The 18254-nt window shown below is 46.3% G+C and overlaps 1 protein-coding gene across 1 annotated transcript; it reads left to right on the forward strand.

The window, feature by feature from the left end:
• The first annotated feature begins 12695 nt into the window (after positions 1 to 12695).
• LEMD1 (LEM domain containing 1) lies at positions 12696 to 14673 on the forward strand. Its single transcript, XM_067024956.1, is given in 3 exon segments — positions 12696 to 12777; positions 13349 to 13476; positions 14617 to 14673. Coding segments are annotated over 3 exon segments (267 nt in total).
• The last annotated feature ends 3581 nt before the right edge of the window (positions 14674 to 18254 follow it).

Consider the following 18254-nt stretch of genomic DNA (forward strand, 5'->3'; position numbering starts at 1 on the left):
TATATCAATAAAACTATCTTTTAAAAGAATTATTATATCATAACTCCACTTTGACTGGAGGCCCAGCAATTCCAAATTATCACTGAAGCAAGAGGCTCTGAGGAGGCCAGAGAGCTAGAGCCATCAGGTTTAACCCCAAAGCCAGCATCCTGTAAGGCATGGAATAGCTGGGGCAGGATGAGGCTGAAGTGTCACGTGCTGCTCTATAGTTTAGAGGGTGGATTGACTGCTCCCGGGAGGGGCTGCCCCTTCTCGTGGTGCAGCGACCACAATGCTAGTACATGAGCACTCAATAGTGGTCGCTGATGGTCTGGGACAAATAAGTGCTCCACACCTTTCAGTCTCCAGGAGTCAGCTGGGGTGCCTGCCCCTGGCCCTTCTGCTGTCAGTATCCCAGTCCTTACCCCTTGTGTGGGGAAATGTGTGCTGTGCACTCCTGTCAATTCAATCCGTCCCATCAATATTGAGTCCCGACTGTGCAAAGCCCTCTGGGAAGAGCTGTAGGAGAAACACAGGGAAATCAGACATTGCCCTGCCCTTTGAGGAACTCACAATTTAATAAGAAGCAACATGCAAAGGCTTGAAGGATGCAACGTGCAAGATGTAGAGTACAAGCAAAGTGTTTGGAAAGTGGGGAATGATCAGGGAAGGTTTCACAGTGGAGGTGGAATTTGAGCTGAGGCTTGAAGGATGGACCAGAAGGCGTGTTCAAAGCACAGATCCCAGGACCCCTCTCTCCACTTTGCTAACGTTTACGACATTTACCCATAGCTGTATGCACATGCAAAGCCAGAAGTCACCTTGCAAACAGGTGCTATACGTAGTCTCTCCTGTTCTCCTGTCGCAGGTGGGCCCTATTGCTCCCAAATTCCTTTCCTCTCCAGGAGCCTGACATTTCAGTAGTGCTTCCTTTCTTTTACTTCAGGGTTTGATTCCTTGGGGCTTGTCATCCAGGAGGATGTTGAACACTGGACAGTTATCAGGCATTTGCCCACAGCATCGAAGAATACACTGGATTCCCTCCCAGAGCAGGTCTCATTAGGATGGGAGAAAAGCATGAGAGTATCAGTGGGCATCTGGCCTCAGGGCGGCATGGGTTGGTGGGAGGAGAGGGCACCTGGTTGGGGAAAGGGGGCAGAGAAAGGGGTAGCTGGGAGCTCTGACAATGAACTTCCCCTACTTTACAGCTCTGCCTGGCCAGGCTATGCAGTCTATGCCTACTTAAGCTCCTTCACTCTCTAGACCTCCTCCCTCCTTTTCCCTTCCTCCTCTTTTCTTTCTCCAAGTACCTTTTCTCCTACCCTCCTTCCAAAGGATGTCCCATCATGTCCCAGCACACTGCCCGGGTCCAGACTGGGGAGAGAGGCATGGGCTGGCTGTCCTAAAGATGCTGTGTTTGTGTCCTGGATCTGCTCCAGCTAAGATGCTTGTTAGTGGCCAGAAAGACGTGTGACTTCATCTGTCTAAACTCTGGTTTCCCTCCTTATAGAATGGGTGGATCTCTACCTCCACCTTTCTTCCTCTCAACTGGCTATGGTGGGGAAGACACAAGACATGGGTTCTGATCTCAGTGCTCTTCTCTAGCTATGGCAACCTAGGGAACTCAGTCTCCCCAAACCTCTGTTTTCCATATGTAAAATACAGATAATAATGTTCGCCCCATTTTTTTTTTGAGGATCAAATAAGACAGCATGTGCTAAAATGCTTACTTAGCTCAGTGCCTGGCACAAAGCAGGAGTTCAATGAGTTAACGGAGGGGGTTAGTTGAAAGAATTAAAAGTGGCAGGAGATTTTGCATATCTCACGTATTGTACTGACTCTAGCACAGTAGTATGGTGTGGTGAAAGTCAGCAGGGTTTCCTCTAACTTCTGATTCTCCCCGTCCATCCCCCCAGGGCTGAGCGGTCTAGGACGAGTCACTTCCCTGGCCACATTTTGGGGAGCACCCTGCAGGCGGCGCTCTCCCATCATTTCCGCGTCAGCAGAGTTTGGGCTGCCGTAGGGAGCGAGGGGTGCAGGGAAGTGTGAAGGAAAAACAGCCCCACGCATCGCTCACATATTTACATCTGAACTGTCAAAATAGTTATTTTAAGTTGAGTTCCGTCTGCTGCGGGTTTAAAATCAAGCAGGGCGGGGGCGGGGGCGCCCTGCTGGGGAGCGGGGGCGGCGGGCGCGGCGGGCCTAGTGCGCGCGCGCAGAGCGGCTCCGGGGTGCTGGGGCTCCCTGGCGATGCTTGTACATGAGGCGGTGCGTGCGTGGGTGCGGCCTCTTCCTTTCGCCACTTTGCACAGAGCTTTGGTAGGCGCGGAAACCCAAATCTGCCATTCCTGCCTCTCCGGAGCTGATGGGAAGGCTCCCCCAGTCTTAAGGGAAACCGCGCATCCTATCGTAGCCAAGATGGAGATCTGTCCTGTTCTTAGGGTTCAGTGGGAAGGAGATTCCACGGCTTTGCTTGTCCACCCCTCCCCAGTCCCTGATAACCTCAGCCTGGAAGTTCTTCTCCCTAGCCTAGCATCAGCTCTCCTAGCTACACCTTAGGCCCATTCCAACTCTAAAGCAAGACCTCATGGGCTCCGGATCTAGGTCTCATTTTGAGGACCAGTTCCCCCATCCACACACAGCCATACCAGAGCCCTTCCCAGGAAAGAAGGGGCTGGGGCATTCATCAGGAGCTGGTCAACGTTTGGGTGGGCCTGAAGCTAAGGCCCCCTGGGTCTGCAAGCAGTGGAGAGAATGACTTAGCCTTAAATGTCAGGGATGGCAAGAATTCATTTTTCTCTGCAAAGTGAAGAGCCTGTGGGTTTGACGCTTGTGACGCTTCTTTCTGGCTGTCGCTCGCTCTCTCAGCGGCAGTAGGATTTGAGACAGACGCTGGCTGGCTCTGCTGCCATCAGTATGTGTCCCAGCCCCGTCCAATGTCTGCTCTGTAATGAGTACTGTTTCGGAATGTCACCTCTGTTAATGGGGAAGCGACACCTGCACACAGCCAGAGCCACCTCTCTGTCTTCATTAGGCAAATCTGCAGCCTGGCGGCCGGCTGCCCTCGCTGGGTGACAGATGACGGGGTGAGGAGTGAGAGCAGCGGCCTCCTGCTGTCCAGGATTCTTTCCCAGACAATGACCCCGAATGCCCGTCCCAGCCGGCCCCCTCCCCCTAGGGACAGCTGGGATAAATGCCCTTCTAGGGCAAGGGCGGCAAGGATAGATAATAGCTAAAAATCAGGCAGAAGAGAGTGGAGGAGTCATTTCCAGAAACAGACACCTGTCCTAGCCCCTGTGGTCTCCTGTCCAGATTGCATTTTAGGGTCTTCCCCTCTCCCACCCAGCTGTCTTCACAGGCCACTTTTTATGTCCCTTCTAGTAAATCCATGCACCATGCAAAGTCACAGGGTGAGGGTGTAACACTGTTCTAATTCCAGACTTCCCTCTAGGCAGACCTGTATATTGCTCCCTTTAAACCTCAGCCCTAATATCCTCCTGAGACGGGACATTGAAATAGGGCCAAGCCTCAAAATGGCATGAGACACTGACATGGCTTCAGAGGACCCCTGCTATAGTGATAAAAAACATCACCACGGATACCATATTTCACTGGGTGGGCTCAGTGCTCCCCCTTCCCGTGCGGCTGTGTTATATTATTGCTGTGGCATCTCCTTCGTCTCCTTTACTGGCCAAGCAAGTTAAGCTGGACTCACAAGCGTCCTTCTGTACTTGTCTGTGTGTTGGAGGTGAAGAGTGGGTTGGTCCTGCTTTGGAGGGTTAGGGGTGGAGGTGATGATCATTCAGAATTGCCTGAGGAACTGTCTCATCCAAAAGTTACACAGCTAGTTGGTTTCTTGACTGGGGCTGGTGGTAGAAGTGGCTTCACTTTGCCAGGCCCTCATTTTGAAAGGCTGTGAGGGGGCCATCTGGGGGCCTGGTCTCTTCCCATTACTCCTCTTCCCTGACTCAGTGAACAGCACCCTGGACCACCTAGATATTCGAGCCAGAAATCATCCCTCAATTCAAGCCAGAGAGTCGTCTTGACACCTCCCACTCTCCACCCCACGTTCGATCCATCACCACATCCTGTTGGCTCTCCCTCCTAAATCTCCCTCAAATCTACTTACTTCCGTCTCCACGGCCACCACCTTAGTCCAAGCCGTCATCCTTTCTCACCTTGCCCTCCGGTCTCATCTCTACCACCCTCTCCCTGATGCTGCTCCAGCCACCCTGACTTTCTTGCTGTTCCAGGTACAGATGACCCTCCCTGACCACCCATTCTAAAACTTAGACCCCTCCCTCCCAAGTCCTTCTCTGTCCCATGTCAGTCTCATTATCACACTCTGAAATTCTCTTGTTCACTTCATTTGCTTGTTTGTATGCTTTCAGAGGCATAAGCTCTAGCAAGGCAGGACCCCCTTCTGCTTCATTTACCCTTTCAATCCACAGCACCAAGAGCTGTGCCAGGCACGTGGTGGGACTCAGGAAATATTCGTTGAAGGAATGAATGAGTAAATGAATGAATGGGTTGCCACAACCTAATGGTACCCTGTCCCTGCGCCACTCCTGTCATTCTCTCCATAGCATCTAGAGGCATCTTCCTCAAACAGATGTCCTCATGCCACTCGGCTGCTCAAAGCCCCTTCGGTAATAGGCAAAATGTTGTCAACTGTTGAAGCAGAGTGAAGGGTATGTGTGGATTTCATTATACTTTCACTCTACTTGCTTGTAATTTATTTCTGCTGGAAACCGTTTAAAATAAATTGAATTTGAAAACTGTGGAAGCAAAAAACCATCATAAAACCTTCAGTGGCTTCCACTGTCCTCAGGGTAAAGCCTTGGAGCTGCTTCTTCCCATGCCCTTCACTCACCAGCCCCTGAGTCTTCCAGCCTCACCCTTTGCCGGTCACCCCATTGCTTTGCACACTGAGAGGACCCCCGTGAAACATCCACACTTCTTTTTTTTTGGCCATGCCCCATGGCATGTGGGATACTTGTTCCCCGACCAGGGATCGAACCCGCGCCCCCTGCAGTGGAGGCGCGGAGTCTTAACCACTGGACCGCCAAGGAAGTCCCCATCCACACTTCTTAGCACCAGGAACAGTTAGAATTCTCTGGAACAGTAGTTTTGTTTTCATTTTATGAGTATAGAATTGTAGATTTGTGTGCATGTGGCTGCTGGAAAGCTGGGTCAGCTTGGAGCTCCTCCTTCAAGGACAGTAAATGTATATTTAGGCCATTGGGGTTTCCATCTGTCTTAACCTCGTTCTTGGTTCCATTTTATGCTCCTGCTTGTTCTTTCTTCTTTTGCTTCTACCTTGATTATCTTTCTGTGCCTGTCTTGCTGGCACAGACTCTCCTTTAAGCTATGGGAATTCGCTTCTCCTTGGTTTTAAGGGCAGGAATGGATGTCCCACCATGCCCTCTCCATCTTGGTTTGTCTTGTCTTTTATTAAATTTGGCTATTCTTTTGTGGGTTGTTCTCCTCCTGCAGTGTGAGCCCATTTCCTCCAGTGTATTCTCTCTCTCTCAAATGTCCTTAGAGGAAAAGCAGATCCCTGACTGGTCTTTATAGGAGGACAAGCTATATACTTTCAGCTTCCCAAAGGTAGGCTATGATACTAAATGAGGTTGAGAGATGCCCTATCCCACCTGTGTCCCGCCCCACCAAGAACCCTGGGATAGGACACTGGTGCCCCGGCAGAATAATGGGGTTTTACCCACAGCCCACACTTTTGAGTCCTTACTATGGGCACTACTGAAAATAGTGTATTAAGCACTTGAGGTGCATTAACTCAGTCCCCAGTCATTCTATGAAGAATATACTATTACTATATTTCCATTTCACAGATGTGAAAGCCAAGGCCCAGGGTAACAGAGCTTATAGTAAGTGGCAGGTCCAGGATAGAGACAGAGGCAGTCTGGCCCCAGAGTCTTCTCCTAACCACTCTGCATTTGCCTCTGAGGTCCTCTGGAGGGTCCTGAGCTCCTGGTTGAGACTCTGGCAGTCCACAGCCTCCCTGAATTCCCTCTACTACTGTTAATTATCATTCCATGGGGAGACTAGGGTGAAGGACCCCCACGCCTCCCTCCCTACTGGCCTCTCTTGCCCTGCACTGTCAGATTAGTCCTCTTGATGTCCCTGCTGTCATCACTGAGCACCCTGTCAGAGGCCTCTAGGGGCAACCCATCATTGGCATCGGAGGGCCCCAGAATGGGAGGATCCTGGAGGCATAAGGGACCTGAGGCCCTACACCCTCGTAGGAAATCCTAGGCCTCATCTGGTCCAAGCGTGACCATCCACTTATGTAAAGCAAATCCTTTGCTGAAGCTAGACTGCTCTCATCCCCATCACTACTCCAGGTCTTTGTTCATGATGTGTCTGTCCTTGCCTGTAATGCCCATCCTCCTACTTCTGCGTATCCAGACTTTACGTGTTCAGTATGTCCCACTCCGAGTTCCACCTCCTCCAGGAAGCTCTCCCTGAACACCTCCCACCCCTAACCCAGGGTGATTTTTTTTCTCTGCTTCTGAACTTCTACAGCGTTTATGGGTACTGTGTTGGTATCTGATTATGAACTTTGACTTCTTAACTTTTTTGGGGGCGTGTTGTTTTGTTTTGTTTTGTTTTTTTGGGGGGTATGTGGGCCTCTCACTGTTGTGGCCTCTCCCGTTGCGGAGCACAGGCTCCGGACGCACAGGCTCAGCGGCCATGGCTCACGGGCCCAGCCGCTCTGCAGCATGTGGGATCTTCCCAGACCGGGGCACGAACCCGTGTCCCCTGCATCGGCAGGCGGACTCTCAACCACTGCGCCACCAGGGAAGCCCGACTTCTTACCTTTTATCTTACATGTTTTTTGTTTGTTTCTCTATTTAGAAAGTAATCCCTTTGAGAACAAAAACCACATTTTAGATGTCTTTCTATTGTCCACAGATTATCCAAAGTTTCTTGCACTTGGGTTATGCACAATAAATCTCCCTGTACAGGACCTATAGGATACCAGAAAGGGAGCCCTCAAGATAATAATTTGTCAGCATCTAAGGGATGGTTTGTCTTCATAACAGGACTAGAAGATAGACCATTTTGGTTTTAAGAAGCAGCACAGAGAACAGGGTAGACGGGTAGCTTCCTAACTTTGAGTAGCAGTGAAATTCTGCCTTTGAAGGCAATCCTCATAGGAGCCCAATATGTAAAGCTGGCAGGGGTGGAGTAGTTCTGGCTGCCCTGGAGTGGGGCTGTCCTGTGCCCCCCACCCCTCCATGGCAGGTTAGAGGAAATCTTGGGGCTGGAGTATCATAGCTTGAAAACCACTAGGGAAGATCATGTCTTATTGTACTTCACATAAGCAGCATTTACTAATTTGGGTGCTGAAAGAAGAAACTGTATGCACTTAATCTTATTGAAAGCATATTTGCTGTCGTGTTTATAAAATGGCAATTAAGCGACTTTCTTCTCTTTGTTTCACACAAATTTGGTTGTTTTTTTTTCCATTAACCTTGTTCATGCCTTATTCTCTTGAGAAGATGCTTCTGCCAGAGCCCTCACTGCATTTGATTAAACAATCCCTTCACTCCTCTTTTGTCCCCATTAAACAGGCAGCTCCTTGAAAGCAGACACTCTGCTTTATCCAACTGCTCATCTTCAGTCTTAGCAGGGTGCCGGGTGTGTAGTAGGTGCTCAGTAACTGAACTCCCAAGGGATCTGACTCTCTAGTTACACCGCCACCTCTCAATGAGCCAGGCCCAGCTTGTGGCCTCTGTGGATGATCCACGCGGGATCTTAGTGTGGCGTGGCTTTCTCCTGCTGCTTAGCCTGAGACTGAGCTGAGCCACACTGCCCTCCCCTCCCCTGCTCCCCTCTTCCCCTGCCCGACTGTCACAGGCTCTGAGAATATTAGTTAATTTTAATATTAGCCTAAGAAAGATTAATTAGGAAGGCAAATTTGCTCTTAAAAGTGTAATAATTTCCAAGGCCAAATAGAAGGGAGCTATGGATTATCTGCATTGCTGCCGCCTTAAAGTAGTGTGGAGAATCAAGGGCTGACTACATGAGCACAGAATAATTTTTTAAGTGTCAGTGCTGTGTAGACTAAACTCCAGATAGTTCCTTGTGAAGTGGGCTCATGGCTGAGACAAAAGATTTAGACTGAGGTGGTGCCTGTGCAAGTGAGGCAAAGAGGAAACCTCCAGTCAGACATCCTGTCTGGTCTGTTCCAGCTCCTAAATCGTTCACGAATCATGTGTCTTCCTCTCTTGTCCTCCCACAGACTGGCCTGGTCCAGGTCTGAGTCAACTCTTTTCTGGACTATTGCAATAACTCCCCCAAGTAGCCTCCAGACTCTGCCATACCAACTCATTCTCCACTCAGAATCAAACTGAAATTGTATCAAATGCATAAACACATCGTCCTCTACCTAGTGTCAAACATAAATTTGGTCATGCCATGTGCCACTCACAAACTTCCAAATGTGCCTAGAGATGAATAAGTCCTTAACCTGGCCCATGGAACTCTTCATAAAGTGGCCAGACCTGTCCACCTGGTTGATTTCTCTCTCGCTCATCACATCCTAGAATGACTGTCCCCAGCCCCTTTGTTACAGGGCAAACTACTGTTCATTCTAGAAGTCTAAGCCCAAACGAAACTTTCAACCCTTAGAACCTTCCAATTCTGGGCTCCTGGAGCACTCTGTTAACAACTTATCTTATTTTCTTGTAGTTATTTGCTTTCTTTTCTCTTTAAGGAAATGAGCTCCTTAAAAGAAGGACCGTAGCTTTTGTATCTTTGTATTCTCTTCTTTCTCCCCTAACTTAGGCCAAGCATAAAGTCTGTCCCATAGGAGATGATCAATAAATATTTGTTGAAATAAAGTTGTCAGTTAATGGTTTCAAGAATGATGCCAACTGGATTAGCTCACTGAAACTCAAACTTCCTTCTTTCTCCCCTAGTCAATAGTAAGTACAGCTTGAAATATCTGGGGAAATGCCTCAGTTCTCCATTTCCTTGTACCTGCCTAGCTGAGGTTCAGAGGCAGGTGGATTCGGGAGGAAAGTTGCAGGAGACTGGCAAGTGATGCAGACTTCAGCCTGACAGCCGCTGATCTTTGCTTTAGTTGATTTCCCCCTTTGCAAATGGTTATTGGCAATTGAAACTGCAAATCTACTATCTGCTCCCCTATGTAAATTGCATTTACATTTAAATTGTTCATTCTTCCAAAAGATGGGGTTAGTAAATAACAGCAGATTAAACTTGAGGAGAGGAAATTGTGCCCCATGTCAAACCTGAGACTGAAGTGACATCTGGCTTTTACTATTTCCGTTATTTCAGTTTAATAACAGCATGTGGCATTAAGGGAAAAGAAATTGGATCTACATTTTAATGAAAGGAGGAAGCTCTCAGGGTTTAGATACCTTATCATGTTGAATACCTAGTCGATTGGCAATTAAAACTTGTTTCCCTGGAGAAATGGAATAAAACATCTTTGCAGCCGTGGAGAGGATAACGAAAAACAAGCTAATGACCAGGACTTCACAGATAAAACCAAGGGAAACGGTTGCTGTAAACATCAAAACCAAATATTTCAGGATACTGCAGAGTACAGGAATTCTTAAACAGAATAACACCGAGAATAGAACCATGGATATGCTGGTGGGTTCCTCAAGAGAATAACTTCAGATAGAATGGTTTGCAAATAATAGGGGGCTCAACCCAATCAGATCATCTGATTGAATCCTTTGTCAACCTAGCTTGGTTTTAAACCCCACAGGCCTGACCAAGAAAATATTTTAGAAATGCCAGTTTCATCCCAATAGTCTGTTTAAATGGAAGCGGTCCCACCTGCTGGCTGCTTTTTTGTTGAAAGCAATTCTGGGAAATGTGGATAAAACGCTTGTGCATCCTAATAACCCAAGCCTATCATTTGTTTGCTTTGACTGAGACAAATGTGTCAATTTTCAAAGTCTTTGTTTGGTAAATCCAGTGTTCATATGTTGGCAAATGTTTGCATTGCATGTTTGTTTGGAAACTGATGCTCTGTTCAGAAACTCTAGAGCCATAGCCCTTGGAACCACAGCCTGGGATCACCCAATGAGCCTCCCTGACTATGCATGCAAAGATGGTCAGTCCTTTCCTAGTATCTGGAAAGTGTTGAAATGATAGACTCCCATGGGCAAGTGTAAGTGGGATGGAGCCTCCTAAGAAAGAGACTGGATGTAGAACTTTTCAGAGGGTAGGGCTCATGAAAAATTAGAACACCGGAAAACATCTATATAGTACTTACTATGTGCCAAGCACTTTATGTGTATTATAACTCAGCGAATGAACATAGCAGCCCTGTGAGATAGGTACAGTTTTCATCCCCATTACAGATGAAGTAAAGGAGACACAGTGAGGTTAGTAACTTACCCCACCCAATGTCACCCAGCCGATAAGAGACAGAGCTGGGATTTGACACTAGCCAGGCTGGCTCCACTGTCCCCTTAACCCCTTCCAGTGATCTCTTCCTATCTCTGGTATTTAATGAAAGCATTGTATTTTCACAAAGTTATATTGTCTTGCATAATTGTTTTTAAAGTTTTAGCAGTCTTTTTTGACATACCCAAGCTAATTGTCTGAGGGATTTTCCTCAAACAAAATAAAGCAACAACAAAAACTAGCCTCTGCAATATGGATAATAATATCTGTGCTGGAGGTCTTGCAGGAGTGTGCAGAGGATGAAATGAGATGATATGAGAGTGCTTTGAAAAGGCCAAAGCCATCAAAATTCTGTGACATATTATTCTTTATCTATAGTCTATACTGATTCTTATTCCTACATGAGCAGTTCCTTAACAAGTTAATATGGGTTTCTGCCACTTTCTCTTGTCGCCTAGAGTAATATGGCCAAATTACCCAACTACTACTGTAAGTCTTTTGATAATGGCCTAGTCACTTGAGTCTGTTTGATTTCACCTTTATCTTCCCAGTTTCTTGGCACCATTTGGTTTGGTAGCAGCTCCTTCTTACTCCCTGTGCATAATGATAACTTCTCTGTGTCTCTTGACATTTTACCATGGCAGTCTGCCTGTAAGGTCGACCAGTGCCTCCTTCTGTTTGAACTCAGGTTAAATTAATCATCTGACTTTCACATCAGTCTGTTGCCATGGGGCTTCTGATGTCACACTGTCAGTATTATGATTACCATAATACCTAACAGGCAAAAAGGGATTGGTTGCTAATGGAAACCCTTGGGTGAAACTCACACAGTTTTAGTAACCAACCCAACTGCATAGACTTTAGACAACCATGTAAATGGGTAAGTGGATTAATCATTCAGTTGGATTCCATTTGAGTATTTTTCTTCCATATGTGTGTTCCCTTTAAGCAATCGTCTAGTGTCACTTGAAACTGATGAGGGCTCTTTTGGAGGTTATTTTTGGGAAGGTGGTGAAACAACAGACAGCTGGTCTTGGGAACAAGTGTCATAGGATCTGCCTAAGCTAGCTTCCAGTTAAAAAAAGTCTGAGGTGCATTGTCCTTTTCCTTCATAACATTAGGTTGTTTACTAGTGGCCTGAAAGTGTCAATTCAGCTTCCCAAACACATAGACAAGAAGGAAACTTACATTTACTAAGAACCTACTGTGTGTCAGAATGTGACTCTGGTCAAAGTATAGCTTTAAGGTGGAGAACTGGTAAGCTAGGTGTTCTTGAACAACCCTGTTATACACGACAATTCGCAGCTTTTTCCAGCTTGTATACAATGTTCTTCCTAATCGGACATTGATTGACCAACAATAAAGGCAAAGTCATCACTTAAAATTGGTCCAGATCCTCCTATGCTGAGTAATTGTCTTGCAGTCATTTTCACTGCAATATTAAAAAGACTGGAAACATAATAGAAACGAGGTACAGTAAATAAACTCCTGAATTAAAAGGTTTGTTAAAAGGTTTGACAAATGCGTCTGTCTTTTTAGGATCTTGTTAAGTAGGTGGAGGGGTCACTTTTAGGGGATAAAGGGATCAACAGAATAAAACTGATTGAACTTGAGGCTGTGCAGATTTGGAAAGCCATATCAAGACTAGCCTAAATCTATATAAATCAATTTGTGTGCCAGAGAATGAATAGCTGACTTTCTTCAAATGCCAATTCAGCAATTACAAAGTCTGCTGGCGGTTAATTAAAAACTACCATCTCATTATGTTCAGAGTTAAATTACAAGTGTGAAAAGACTACTGTTTGCAATAACTGAATGCTCTGTACTCTCTGTGCTCTCATCAAAAGGAGGGCAGGGATAAATAACTTTTATTTAACTCACTGAAAAATCTCTCTCAGCTCTTTCATGTTTAATTAACTTCCTCTCAGAGCTTGGGTCTTAACTTAGAGTTCCTAAGCAGTAATGGAAATATTTGTTCATTTTGTGCAGAAGATTTTTCTTCCATTGGTTGAGTAGAAAAGTTAGAAATAATTGAACCCCAAAGACACTGGGGAAAGTGACACCCATCCAAAGATTTGCATTGAGGCCACTAAATCCAGAAGAGATTTATGACAGAAAAATGGCAGAAAATGGTGATTTTTGCTTTATTGCTTGTGTGCCTTCAAGACTGGGGAGCTGGGGTCATAAACACTTCTGTGGACTGGTAAAGTTTTAGTTCTCATTTGTAAGTCTGTCTTAAGGAACTTAATGTTTTGCTATTTCAAGGATTCCACTGTCAGAAAAGAGACCAAACTTTTATCACCATGGTGGATGTGAAGTGTCTGAGTGATGTTGAATTACAGAACGAACTTGACAAGCTTGGATTTTCACCTGGCCCAATACTACATACGTATGCAGCAAGTATTAGAGACTACTCAATGATTACCTATAAGCTACCTCCAAAGATTGAAAATTATTTACAGTGGAAGGAACCTATGCAATAAAAAACATTAAAATAGAAATAGGAGAAAAATTTAAAACCCAGCTCTTACTCACAGATTAGTAAATTTGGTGCCAAAGAGAAAGGATTTTTTTTTTTTTAACAATAGTGAAACACCAGTTACTCTTGATTATATCACCCTGGGCTCTTTTTGCATTTCTAGTATGTACACTGTGTTAACTGTTTATGTACTTATTGTCCATATTTCCCATGGATAGGATGTACAACTTAGTCAGTCTTGTTCCCGGATGTACCCGATGCCTGACTCCGTGGCCAATCCACAGAGGTCCCACCTTAAGTGATGGTGGAAGGAAAGGAGTGAGTTGAGTAGTTGTGGGGTCTACCTTATTGTAAAAGCCATAATTAGCCAATAATGTAAGATACAAGAATAAGGACCTGAATTGTGAAATATTTTGAATCCAGTGAGATCACATACACAAACAGAGCAACTTAACTGCTCTCCACATTCCTCCTCAGCTTCCACCAGAAACGTGTATGAAAAGAAGTTAGTGCAATTGTTGGTCTTAACTCCCTGTGCATCACCTGAGATGAACGGACACAGAGAACTGGACAGAGCTTAGGACTATGATGACAGTGAAGGTACCGTCAGAAGCTGTACTGTAGATAGCAGCTGTGCGCTTACTCATACCTTGTCCGGCATGATTTATGCAGCTTTAAATGGTATGCAGGGCGACCTGTGAAATATCCCTACGGGCTCTTTGCACACAGAGCCTGGAAAATAGGCCCTTGAGCTGCAAAAGGAATCTGTTAACTCCATGTCTACATTCATGCCAGTGCCTCAGTGGGGTAGACTGTCAGGGGAAGGACTGGTCATTCTGCACGTTCTCTTACTAACCGGAGCGAGCTCTGTGTTTGATTTCTAAAACCGGAAGTTCCTACAGGTGATTTCCAGGTCTCTTTTTTTTTTTTTTTTTTTGCGGTACGCGGGCCTCTCACTGCTGTGGCCTCTCCCGCCACGGAGCACAGGCTCCGGACGCGCAGGCTCAGTGGCCATGGCTCACGGGCCCAGCCTCTCCGCGGCATGTGGGATCCTCCCGGACCGGGGCACAAACTCGTGTCCCCTGAATCGACAGGCCTACTCTCAACCACTGCGGCACCAGGGAAGCCCTCCAGGTCTCTTTTGAGGTCTCAACCTCTGCTTTGCCTCAATCAATAAATTTGACAATTATTTTCTTCAGATTAAACGATTGCACATACACTGAGAAATATGAACTAGGGACTTCCCTGGTGGCAGAGTGGTTAAGAATCCACCTGCCAATGCAGGGGACACGGGTTTGAGCCCTGGTCCGGGAATATCCCACATGCCACGGAGCAACTAAGCCCGTGTGCCACAACTAATGAGCCTGTGCTCTAGAGCCCGTGAGCCACAACTACTGAGCCCACGTACCACAACTACTGTAGCCTGCGCGCTTAAAGCCTGTGCTCTGCAGCAAGAGAAGCCATCGCACTGAGTAGCCCGTGCACTGCAACGAAGAGCAGTCCCTGCTCGCTGCAACTAGAGAAAGCCCGCATGCAGCAACAAAGACCCAACACAGCCCAAAATAAAATATAAATAAATTTTAAAAAAAATTTTTTTTAAATGAAATATGAACTAGGTTGCACCTCCCCAAACTCCTGTGCCTACTGCCTTCCTGATTTAATGGGGGCTGACCACAGCTGGTCTCTTCCAGGTCCCAGGGTGGGCCGGAGTGGTGAACTCTGCGATCTGTGGGTTTCCCTTTCAGTGGCCCCTGCCCCAGGTGCACCGTTCTCCTGCAGGGCTGTCCAGTTTGGGCTCTTAAGGGTGGGCTTGAAGATTCCCACAATGCATTCCGAGGGTCTTTCATCCAATAAATATTTATTAGGAGTCCTATGTGAGCCACAGTAAAATAACAGAAACTATCACTTATTGAAGGCCATCAATGCATTTCTGGCCTAACAGGCATTATCTCATTTAACCTTCACAATACTTAGGTGAAGTTCAGACAGGCCAGGTGACTGGCCCAACATCATATAGCTAGGAAGTAGCCCCCAAAGATAAGCTTCCATTAGAATGTGCCATGAAGAGTAAGGCCCGTCTGTCTTCATAACCACTACGTGTCCAGGTCCTAGAACAGTACTAGGCACATAGCAGGAATTTGCATATATTGAATATACTGTGACAGAAAAGTGACAGAACTGAGATTTGAACCTGGGTCTGGCTGTCATAATTGTGCTCTTTCTACCACATACTCTACACTTTTCTCATAATTTCTATTATGAGAATGAACATATGACATTTTTGTCCATGTCTGATCTACAAAAAATGGCAGTTTCATATAGTTCAAATTAAGAGCTCAACAAACAAAAATCCCCTGTAATGCCTGGTATTGGTGGTGGCGCAGGTGCTGAGAGCTTTCCCCGAGAGTCTGGCATGGCCCCATTTGGAAATGGCAGAAGAATTTGGGGACAGACCCCACTGGCCCCTGAGCAGAACAGTTAGCATGGGGGTACCTCAAGGCAAATGGTGACCCCAGACCCTTTCTGGATGTGGGATGCGTTCAAAGTCTTGACCCAGACCTGGGGCTGCCTATGTTCCCTGCCAAAGATAGGAGCTGAGGGGACTAGACCAGCCCTCTGATGAAAAGCAGTGTCAGACTAGAAGATTCCAGAGAGGAAGGCTTGTACACTCACTGCTCACGACTGCCCAGGACTGCAGGTCAGACCTGCACAAGCAAGCTGTTGTGGTCTCAAGCCATCCTGGTTCCCAGCATGTAGCCCTCCACAGAGGTGCATTTATGCGAGGGCTAGGAGAAAGCTGGTCCTTCGGTTTGCAAGCTTTGCCATTGCTTTAGACTCTCTACCTGATGCTAGCCAACTGTGGGCAATCAGGTCAGAGGGGGAAGCTCTGGTTCAGTCCTACTCTTGTAGTGCTATTCTGCAACGTCAATGGTCGGTGGTTAGTACAAACAGAAAACCTGCTTCTCAAGGTCAGGTCTGAATTGGATGTTTGAATCTGCTCGTTGAGGACCCTCAATAAGACCCTAGTGCCATTAGAATGGAGGGGTTGTCATGGAACTCATGCGATCTTGTGGAATTCAGCCTTGGGCATTTCACAGAGACATCCAGGCCTGGGGTGGGGTTGTGGTGGAGGGGCAGGGCAGTTCTAGACCTGAGGCTGAGCATTAGGTCATCCAAACAATGGGTGGATTCGATTTTTCTCATTTTCATTCATTGTTTTGTCACTAGGTGGACATAGCATTAATGATCTCACCTCTTTTCAAACTTCCCAAATATTTGTGACTTGGAGAACTCATTTAAAATCCCCTGCATTAAAACCTCTGCTGAATGTCCAACAGCACACAACTGCTCCAAGGTTATCAAAATGCTTCTTCACAGACTGAAGCCGAGGGTTGATTAACAACCTTTTCTGCTCCTGGCGGTTCCCCTGATTTTAAAACCTTTTTGCACACGTTTGGCCTTCCCTCCCCTGAATGCTACTTGGGATACAGAAGAGATCCTCCTGCCCTATCTTGACAATCAGGGATGCATGAGGCTTACAGCTGCTTTGAAGGGGCAATGACTAGACTAAAAACGCGTCCAGATGAGCAGCCAGCTCAGGCTCTGCAATGTATTTCTCTCAGAGGCGTACAAATGTGACAGCCTCCCTGGTAGAAGCCCTCCCTGTGCTCCCAGGGGAAGACCTGTGTGTTCCACAAAGGCCACTGCAGAAATGCTCTTTTCCCTCAGAAGGGCAAAGTGAATTTTCTTCCCCTCACAAAAATCTTTTGCCCTACAATTGAGAGAATTCACTCCTACCATTGGTGTGTATTCCCTTTGCTAGCTCATATGTTCTCATAGCCTATTTTCCTTTTGTTTCCCATGATCCAGAGCTTAATGCCACTATCATTTTGAAAGGAAATATCATATTCTCATCAGAAAAAAACAAGGGACCCAAAAAAGTATGTACAATTCTAATGCATGAATACTTTTACACATATATTAAATATAGAAAATAGCACTTTTCATGTGTATTAAGAAGGGAAATAGAGAGTCACTACATTCTGTTATAATGGTAAAATCCTAGTTTAACAAAGGTCATTTTAATGAAGGTTTCTGTTTTCTGAAACTATTTCCACGTTCTGGCATAGGACCTAGAGTCACAGTGTCCTCCTGCACCATCTCCTCACCCTGAGATAGCCACCCTCCCTCCCCTCCAGCTATTGTCCCCTCTCTCTCCTTTTGCCACCGGTGGTCTCATATAGACCCACAGTGAGCATGGAATAACTGTGAGTTCCTGTTCCCTTCTCTCTCTCTCTCTCTCTCTCTCTCTCGGACACTGTGGTCATTGAAGTACAATGCCAGGTGTGTGAGAGTAACAGGTTTGGGTAAGCCCAGCTGGCTTAGTGACCCTGCCTTTCCACTTGCTAGTTGTGCGACCTCAACAGATCTAAGCCTCCCCTAGTGCAGCGCTTAATAGCAGTGCCGGCTTACAGGGTGGCTGGGAAGGGAAAGGCCGGTAACGCTCTTAGCCTTGGACCTGGCACATCATTAGCTCACATAATGAGTCATCAACTCTAGGGACCCTTTCTCAGTCTTCTGACCACTGTCCCTCCTTGTTTAGAGACACCTACTTTCTTCTATTTTGGCAGCTCTGTGTTCTCTTGGTTCTTGGTTCTACGCTCTTCCTGTTCTGTGCTGAGTCTTTGTCTTTTGGCCCCTAAAGAAGCTTGTGCCTGAGGTCTGTCTTCAGCCCTCTTCCCTTGCTGTCTCCTCACTTCCCGACTCTATGTCATGACTCCACATAGAACCTCCACACAGACACCCCTCCTAGGCTTAGGCCTGCATATCCAGTTGCTTTCTGTCCTGGAGAGCTCCTTCCTTCTTCTCTTCCCCGCCTGCTTTCCCTCCTTCCCGCATTCACCCAACAAAAGTTTGTCATCATGAACATTTCAAAGATTAGATATATGTATTTATACTTCCCCCTGTGGTTATATTCCAGCACCTCACATTCAGGGTATCCAGGATCAAGCTCATTTTCACTCACCCCAACCTGCATTTGTGGCCTCTGTTTATCCTGATGGCTTTACTGCCTTCCCACTGTCCAGGCTCAAAGCCTCTGAGTTGTCTTGGGATGCCACACCCCTCAGCTCCTTAGGTATAAACAATCGCCAAGTCCCATGGATTAGAATTATGAGTTTAAAAAAATTATCCCTCCTTCTCTTCCCACAGCTGCTCTCTTAGCTTGCATTCAGCTACTTAAAAAAAAAACATTTTTTTTTTTAACAATTGCAAAATCCTCCTAACTGGCCTCTTCCTCCAACTTTTCCCAATTCAGGTTCAAATCTATCAGCAGAGATTGAATCATATTATTTATTTGCCTGGAGACTTTACAACAAGAGGC

This window comes from Kogia breviceps, chromosome 1 (assembly GCF_026419965.1).
Source record: "Kogia breviceps isolate mKogBre1 chromosome 1, mKogBre1 haplotype 1, whole genome shotgun sequence".
NCBI classification, from domain to species: Eukaryota; Metazoa; Chordata; class Mammalia; order Artiodactyla; family Physeteridae; genus Kogia; species Kogia breviceps.